Here is an 8,249-nt window from a genome sequence, read left to right as displayed (position 1 = left end):
ATTCCACCCTCTACGACGTGCGCAGAGGCATCGACTCGCGTCCGAACATTGATGGCCCGCCTCCCCCGCTGCCCCTGTTTCCCCAGCTCGCCGAAAAGCTCGACACCGACGCCTTCTACTACCCTCTCGTCGAGCAGCTCCTTCAGATGGTGCACCGCATCTTCCCCTTTGCGCGCGGACTCTTCGAGGACAAGGTTGCCAACTTCTGGTGCGCCCTCAACGTCGTGGTCAAGCTGCGCAACTTCGCCCCCGAACTGCAACAAAGGGCCGCGCTCGCGTTGACGCTGGCATCAATCATCCCAGCAAACCTTGTCCTCTTCTTCCGCCCTCGCAAGCACCTTTTGCCCCTCGGCTTCGCGGCGACGGCATGGGGCTTCTTCCTTTTCAGCTTCCAGGTCCACGAGAAGAGCGTCCTTCTACCGCTCATGCCCATGACTCTCCTCCTCGCCGGCAAGCAGGGTCTCTCGAGGGACACGCGCGCTTGGGTCGGCTTTGCCAACATTTTGGGTGCCTGGACCATGTTCCCTCTTCTCCAGCGCGTCGATCTACGCGTTCCGTACGCCGTCCTGACCCTGCTCTGGGCCTACCTGCTGGGTCTCCCGCCGACATCGCTGAGCGCATACTTCCAAGAGGGCCAGTCAGCCTGGGTCCAGTGGGGAACAGCTCTGGTGCATGGCGTCTTCTACATCGCCATGGCGGCCTGGCACGTCGTCGAGGCGACGGTGCGCCCCCCAATCGACAAGCCTGACCTTTGGACTGTCGCCAACGTTGGCGTCGGCTGCGTCGGCTTTGGTCTGTGCTATCTGTGGTGCATGTGGCAGCTTTTCGCGCAAAGCGGACAGCTACCTGTCAAGGCTAGCAGCAAGTCGAAGAAAAAGTCGTACTGAGGCTAGGGACGAAGAGCATAAGAACTAAGGGTTTCGATGTGCGCTCCCTTTTGTGATACCATTTTCTCATGTCAGAATTTCTGGGGGGGGGGGGGGGAAGGGTGTTGGTCGGGATTAGACGAGGCCGGCAGAGTAGCATGAGCCTGCAAAGGTTCGCGACACATATGAAGTCGCAAATAAGAAAGTTATATACACAGCGTCCATCGTTCCTAGGCATATTCGTTGGATTTCTGTGATCGCGAACCCTGAACGCCAATCTGCGATGGAGGTGGCGATGGCCGTGTGCTTAGTCATGATTGTCCGTAGTATCTGATCGCCGTCTTTCAGGACCTCAACGCCGCCACGTTCGGATCCCCCCCTCGACATTGAAGGTATAGGTGTAGGGTGGTTGACATTGGCGCCCAGCAGCAGTCGAGCCTTCGCCGTTTCAGGGTTCAACCGAGTTGGCAATTTCAATATACTGGACGTCACCGTTTCGACACCGGACAGCATGGCCCCCGTCAGGGTCACCGAGTGGCGCAAGTTGCCACTGAGCCTCACAGAGCTTTGTATCGATACAACACTGCGCTGCGGCCAATCCTTTCGATGGCGGAAGATCAATGACGAATGGTACGAGGAGCACAAAAGTTTTGGAAATTTCATCCACACTGACACATCATCAGGTGCTGCACGCTGCATGGCCGAATCATCTCACTGAAGCAAGACCCGACTCACCTTCACTACCGCTCAATCTGGCCCGCCGCAGCCCAGCGACCCCAAACCGCACCAACCGTGAAGACGGAGTCTTCAGAGGACGACACGGAGGAGCTGCTCAAGCACTATCTCAGCTTGAAGCTGGACCTGACGAGCTTGTATGAGCAGTGGTCAGAAGCGGACGCCAATTTCCGCAAGAGGGCACCCAAGTTTGGAGGTGTCCGCATGCTGAGCCAGGATGCGTGGGAGGCCCTAATCAGCTTCATATGCAGCAGCAACAACAACATATCCAGGATATCACAAATGGTGAGCCCAGCCCCCCCCCTACCCCCTCCTTTGCAGCCCCGGCAGCCATCGACCGCCACCATGCTCACGCACAGCCAGGTACACAAACTCTGTCTGCATTATGGCCCGCTCATCGGGCACATCAACGAGGAGCCTTTCCACGATTTCCCCACGCCGGATGCCCTGACGGGCAAGCAGGTCGAGTCGCACCTCCGCGAGCTCGGTTTCGGCTATCGCGCCAAGTACATCGCCGAGACGGCACGTGTCGTTTCCTCGGAGAAGCCCAAGGGGTGGCTGGCAAGCCTGGCGAACCCAGCGAACCCAAATATCCGCGCCGCATCCGAGGCCGAGGACGAGAAGATCGTGTCACCACCGACGTACAAGGAGGCACACGAGGCGCTGCTCGCCCTCGCTGGCGTGGGTCCCAAGGTGGCAGACTGCGTGTGTCTCATGGGCCTTGGGTGGGGGGAGGCTGTGCCTGTGGACACGCACGTGTGGCAGATTGCGCAGAGGGACTACAAGTTTGGCAAGAGCAGGACGAAGACGTTCAGCAAGGCCATGTACGATGCGGTGGGAGATCACTTTCGGCAGCTGTGGGGGGAGTATGCGGGGTGGGCGCATTCCGTCTTGTTCACGGCCGATCTCAAGACGTTTGAAGGGAGGGTGGCTAAGAAAGAAGAGGAGGAAGTGTTGGCTGTGAAGGGAGAGGCTGGCGAGGATGCGATTGTAAAGATTAAGCGGGAAGTCGTGGAAGATGAGGCGTCCCCGCCTTTGACGGGAAAGAAGCGCAAGACTGTCCAGACGAAGGTCAAGATTGAGGTTGAGGAAGCGGCAGATGCACACCCAAAACGGAGGAGGACTCGGTCTCAGAAGGCACTGTGATCCCACTTGAGGATATTTTTGTAGAAAGCGATGGATACCCGATTTCTCGTCCAGAACCATGCTTGACATGAAATTCAGCATGCTTCGAAAAAAAAAGACCTGGCGACGCAAGGTTTCACATGGTGCAGATGGGCATAGCGCCACCAAGCTGGGTTTGAGAGAGATTGAGGCGTGTCGGCTAAATGTCGGCTGAGTCGCGAGATGCGTTTGGTAAAGCTCTGCGCGACCCATCAAACCTGATGCGCTTGGTCGTCCCTAATCCCAACGTCGCCCTTCAGCCCGCCCGCCCCCCTCGATACGCTCGACAACCCATCATCTCAATCCATCAACTCTGCTTCCGATTAAGCCTTCACTGATGCACTCCTGCAGCATCGTTCGATATCCTCCAACCCCTCAAGATATGACACAAGCAAACCCTTGAGCAAGATGTCTGACTCGGACTTCGAGACGATCCGCCAGCTCCAGGCCGAGCGCAACGCTGCCGCTGCCGCCAAAAAAGGCTCCAACGCCTTCGACCCTTCGAACCAGCGCCCCGACGCGGTCAGCACCAAGCAGAAGCTTACTGACACCGTTGACACCGATCTCTATGATGCCAACGGCGCCGATAAGTTTGCTGGCTACGCCACCTCTATTCCTACCGGCATCAACGGCGATGATGACGACGACGACATGAACGGCGTCGACAATACGCGCCGCCTCGTCGGCCAGTATACTGCGTCTCGCGATATGCTCGACGAGTTTTCTCGCGGCGATGGCGTCGAGGAGGATGACGTTCTTGCTGGCCGCGGCGAGAAGAGCAACCGGATCACCGATCGCGAGACCGACTATCAGAAGCGCCGCTTCGACCGCGTCCTCACCCCCACCCGCGCGGACCCTTTTGCCGCAAACCGTCAAGCTGGTGCTGCCGAGGGCGGCTCGACCTACCGCGATGTCATGGAGGCAAAGGAGCTCGAGCGCGAGGAGGAACGCGTACGCCGCGCCATCCTGGACAAGGCCGAGGGCAGGGTCGAGGAAGGCAATACGGCTCCCGCAACCCTGACCAACGGCGACGACAAGGAGAATGGAGACTCTGGATCAACTGAGCTTGCTGCTGCCGGGCGTAAGAGGAAGAAGAGATGGGACGTTTCGTCCACTCCTACGGACGACGCGGCTGCCGCCCAGCCTGATGGTGCCGTCAAGAAGCGATCCCGGTGGGACCAGACGCCCGCCCCTGGCGCTGAGGTTGTCAAGAAGTCGTCTCGCTGGGACCAGGCTCCTTCTGCCACCCCGATGGGCAACCAAGGACTAGCTACGCCCATGCACCCTTCGCAGGCCGGCGGTGCTATCTTGCCGAGCACCTTTGGCCCCGACATGTCCGGCCGTAACATGCCGCTCAGCGACGAGGAGCTCAACGAGCTTCTTCCCGGAGAGGAGCAGGGCTACAAGATCCTCGAGCCCCCTCCCGGCTACGCTCCGCTTCGCGCCCCAACCCACAGGCTTGTGGCGACGCCTGCTCCGCAGAGCGGTTTTCACCATGCAGGACCCTGATGCGGTCAGGCTTAGCGGCAAGCCTGTACCGGGAGAAATTCCCGGCATCGGCGACCTCCAGTTCTTCAAGGCCGAAGATATGGCCTATTTCGGCAAGCTTACCGACGGCACCGACGAGAACGATCTCAGTGTAGAGCAGATGAAGGAGAGGAAGATCATGAGGCTGCTCCTCAAAGTCAAGAATGGTACACCACCAATGCGCAAGACTGCTTTGCGACAGCTCACAGACAATGCTAGGCAGTTTGGAGCTGGTCCACTCTTCGACCAGATTCTGCCTCTCCTCATGGAGAAGACTCTGGAAGACCAGGAACGCCATCTGCTCGTCAAGGTCATCGATCGTATATTGTACAAGCTCGATGACCTTGTTCGGCCCTACGTGCACAAGATTCTCGTTGTCATTGAGCCGCTGCTTATCGACCAAGACTACTATGCCAGAGTGGAGGGTCGTGAGATCATCTCCAACCTCAGTAAAGCCGCTGGTCTCGCCACCATGATCAGTACCATGAGGCACGACATCGATCATACCGATGAGTACGTCAGAAACACCACCGCCCGAGCGTTCGCCGTCGTGGCCTCGGCGCTCGGCATTCCAGCTCTTCTTCCTTTCCTGAGAGCCGTCTGCCGAAGCAAGAAGCAATGGCAGGCGCGACACACGGGTGTCAAGATTGTGCAGCAGATTCCCATTCTCATGGGTTGCGCCGTGCTTCCCCATCTGAAAGGCCTTGTGGACTGTATCGCCCCCAACCTGAATGATGAGCAGACCAAGGTCCGCACCGTCACCAGTCTGGCCATCGCCGCCCTTGCCGAGGCATCGAACCCCTACGGTATCGAAAGTTTCGATGACATCCTCAACCCCCTCTGGACAGGCGCGCGAAAGCAACGAGGCAAGGGTCTTGCTGGCTTTCTGAAGGCTGTTGGCTTCATCATTCCCCTCATGGACGAGGAATACGCCAACTACTACACGAGCCAGATCATGGAGATTCTCCTTCGAGAGTTCTCCTCCCCAGACGAAGAGATGAAGAAGGTGGTGCTCAAGGTGGTGTCGCAGTGTGCAGGTACCGATGGTGTCACCGCGGGCTATCTCAAAGAACACGTCCTCGACGACTTTTTCAAGAGCTTCTGGGTCAGAAGAATGGCGCTTGACAAGCGCAACTACAGACAAGTTGTCGAGACTACGGTCGACATTGGCCAAAAGGTCGGTGTCAGCGAGATCATTGAGAGAATCGTTGTCAACCTGAAGGATGAGAGCGAAGCATATCGCAAGATGACGGTGGAGACGATTGAGAAGATTGTCGCGAGCCTGGGCGCTGCCGATATTGGTGAGAGACTCGAAGAGCGACTCATCGACGGCATTCTGCACGCATTCCAGGAGCAGAGCGTTGAGGACATTATCATGCTCAATGGCTTTGGTTCTGTCGTCAATGCGCTGGGCTCGCGATGCAAACCCTACCTCCCACAAATCGTCAGCACCATTCTTTGGAGACTGAACAATAAGTCGGCCACTGTACGACAGCAGGCAGCTGATCTTATCTCGCGAATTGCTATGGTCATGAAGCAATGCGGTGAAGACGCACTCATGGGCAAACTTGGCGTCGTGCTCTACGAGTATCTGGGCGAGGAGTACCCGGAGGTTCTTGGTTCCATCCTAGGTGCCCTTCGATCCATCGTTACCGTGGTTGGTATCACACAGATGCAACCGCCCATCAAAGACCTACTCCCCCGTCTCACCCCTATTCTTCGCAATCGACACGAGAAGGTCCAAGAGAACACCATCGATCTCGTTGGTCGTATCGCTGATCGTGGCCCCGAAAGCGTCAATGCACGAGAATGGATGCGAATCTGTTTCGAGCTCCTTGATATGCTGAAAGCCCACAAAAAGGGTATTCGTCGTGCGGCCAACAACACTTTCGGTTTCATCGCCAAGGCCATCGGTCCCCAGGATGTTTTGGCTACTCTGCTCAACAACCTGAGGGTACAAGAGCGCCAGTCTCGTGTCAACACGGCTGTTGCTATTGGTATCGTGGCCGAAACCTGCGCGCCTTTCACCGTCCTGCCTGCTCTTATGAACGAGTACCGTGTTCCCGAACTCAATGTTCAAAACGGTGTACTCAAGTCACTCTCCTTCCTTTTCGAGTACATTGGCGAGATGGCCAAGGACTACGTTTACGCTGTTACACCACTGCTCGAAGACGCGCTCATCGATCGCGACCAGGTCCACCGACAAACAGCTGCGTCTGTTGTCAAGCACATTGCTCTCGGCGTGGTCGGTCTCGGTTGTGAGGACGCTATGATCCATCTTCTCAACCTTCTCTATCCCAACTTGTTCGAGACGAGTCCACATGTCATCGATCGCATCGTCGAGGCTATCGAGGCTGTCCGCATGGCTGTCGGACCTGGTGTTGTGATGAACTATGTCTGGGCGGGTCTCTTCCACCCGGCGCGCAAGGTACGCCAGCCCTATTGGCGGCTGTACAATGATGCGTACGTCCAGGGCGCGGATGCCATGGTACCATACTATCCCAACCTGGACGAAGATAAGATGGACAGGCCAGAGTTGGCTATCATGCTTTGAGCGAAGCGAAATCAAGGGTTGTACTAGGGAACAATATGGGTTTTCTTTGCGGGATGGAGTGGCAGGAAACCTGTGGTTTGGCGCATGGAAGCCATGCATTCATTGTAATACTCTCCTGTGTAGGTAGAAACTGAGGAGGAAAGGACAGCATCCCGCGACGGCGTCTGGGGATGCAATTGACTTTTTTGGGATAGCACAAATTTTTGTGTGCGAAACATGCTTGTGAACTATGAATGAGACTGGTTCTGTACTTGGTGTACATGTGGCCGTCTCGGATCCTTTAAATCGGATGGAAGTGCAAGCCTAGGCTGAATCGTGCTGATCGCTCCTGATAATTCCTCCACTATCAGGGCCAGTCCATAAAGCGTTGGCATTTTAACCGACCCAGTCTCACGTGGCACCTGATCATAGAGGCCGCAGATTCCCTGTGTCTGACGCCAGAACAGACGGCGGCGAGTGCGTGCGCAGTGCTATTTCTCCGCTGCAGCCTCAGCCCCTCACCCCGGCAATCGTAGTTTTGGAAGTTGGTCTCTGTGCCGTTCCTCTATTTCGCCTTGGCCTGTTGAGCAGCTGCTTCTAGAAGGACGTCAGCGATCCACGACACCATAAGCCGGCAGAAACTAAACCTACCCCTCCGCGTCGCATCCTCCAGCAGTGGAACATCTACAGACGCAGCAGGAAGATGAACGTAGCGCACAACTGAGCCACGAATGAAGACATTCTTGACAGAACTCTGTGGCGTCCAGTTAGCGAGTGGACACTCTTGCATGATACACATGCTACGCCTTGGCCTGTGCTCCTCTCGCCGCAGCGAAGGAAGGTAGACGCAGCGGGTGAGAGGGTTTCTAGGCAACGAACCAGGTGCGGGTACTTCAGCTCCTCAACGACGGAAATGTCCTCGAGCTTGATGTTCAGGTACTGGTCGACGCTCTTGAGCGTGCCGCGGATCTGAATGTCGTTCTTGAGCTCGATGGTGACCTCATGGTCGATGAGGGTTTTGAAGAAGCTAAGGCGTCGCGTCAGTGACTATTTCTTGCCGATTTCACATGCTCTGATCCGTCGCATGAGTCTGAATTCCTACCTGAAGAACAGCATCTTGTCCAGGCGTTTTTGTGGTGAGCTGGAATACGGTAACGATGAGCTTGGATGAGCTTTGAGTGTCGTGATGCTTGTGCTGTATTGAGGTGACCCGCTCGTTGGTGTTGTGGGGTACGTACCTCGACGAAAAGAGTCACGTGAGCGCGCGCTGCATCGTATGTGGTCTCGGTATAATTCGGTGTGCATGAAATGGGTAATGGGGAGGAACGCAATAGACTGTCACAGCCATCTCCTTGTGTGACATGACATAGATTGTATACCCTTTTCTGTGGTTCTATCACGACAGGATTTTGAGATGCTCTTCT

At 56.4% G+C, this 8,249-nt stretch overlaps 4 protein-coding genes across 4 annotated transcripts in view; 3 read left to right on the top strand and 1 right to left on the bottom strand.

The window, feature by feature from the left end:
- The window catches only part of VDBG_04725 (dolichyl pyrophosphate Man9GlcNAc2 alpha-1,3-glucosyltransferase), a gene marked incomplete at both ends in the record, with an annotated part of 1,866 nt that extends 979 nt beyond the window's left edge, over window positions 1-887 (top strand). The window contains one exon of the mRNA XM_003005073.1: window positions 87-887. Within this exon, the coding sequence (XP_003005119.1) occupies window positions 87-887 (801 nt within the window). The remainder of the gene's footprint in view (window positions 1-86) is intronic.
- A 490-nt stretch (window positions 888-1,377) lies between these two features.
- On the top strand, window positions 1,378-2,747 carry VDBG_04724 (N-glycosylase/DNA lyase; the record flags this gene model as incomplete). The annotated part of the gene is made up of 3 exons (XM_003005072.1): window positions 1,378-1,496; window positions 1,550-1,886; window positions 1,965-2,747. The coding sequence occupies 3 exons, from the start codon at window positions 1,378-1,380 to the stop codon at window positions 2,745-2,747; spliced, it is 1,239 nt and encodes a 412-aa protein (XP_003005118.1).
- Window positions 2,748-3,173: 426 nt separating this feature from the next.
- VDBG_04723 (splicing factor 3B subunit 1) lies at window positions 3,174-6,846 on the top strand (the record flags this gene model as incomplete). The annotated part of the gene is made up of 2 exons (XM_003005071.1): window positions 3,174-4,251; window positions 4,310-6,846. The coding sequence occupies 2 exons, from the start codon at window positions 3,174-3,176 to the stop codon at window positions 6,844-6,846; spliced, it is 3,615 nt and encodes a 1,204-aa protein (XP_003005117.1).
- A 220-nt stretch (window positions 6,847-7,066) lies between these two features.
- The window catches only part of VDBG_04722 (DOM34-interacting protein), a gene marked incomplete at both ends in the record, with an annotated part of 4,210 nt that continues 3,027 nt past the window's right edge, over window positions 7,067-8,249 (bottom strand). The window contains 4 exons of the mRNA XM_003005070.1: window positions 7,067-7,422; window positions 7,477-7,579; window positions 7,705-7,852; window positions 7,928-8,020. Coding sequence (XP_003005116.1) covers window positions 7,391-7,422; window positions 7,477-7,579; window positions 7,705-7,852; window positions 7,928-8,020 — 376 coding nt within the window. The remainder of the gene's footprint in view (window positions 7,423-7,476; window positions 7,580-7,704; window positions 7,853-7,927; window positions 8,021-8,249) is intronic.

Source organism: Verticillium alfalfae, genomic scaffold (assembly GCF_000150825.1).
Source record: "Verticillium alfalfae VaMs.102 supercont1.5 genomic scaffold, whole genome shotgun sequence".
In the NCBI taxonomy this organism is placed as follows: domain Eukaryota; kingdom Fungi; phylum Ascomycota; class Sordariomycetes; order Glomerellales; family Plectosphaerellaceae; genus Verticillium; species Verticillium alfalfae.
Note: the sequence above shows the minus strand (reverse complement) of the source record. Positions and strands in the feature narration are given on the sequence as shown.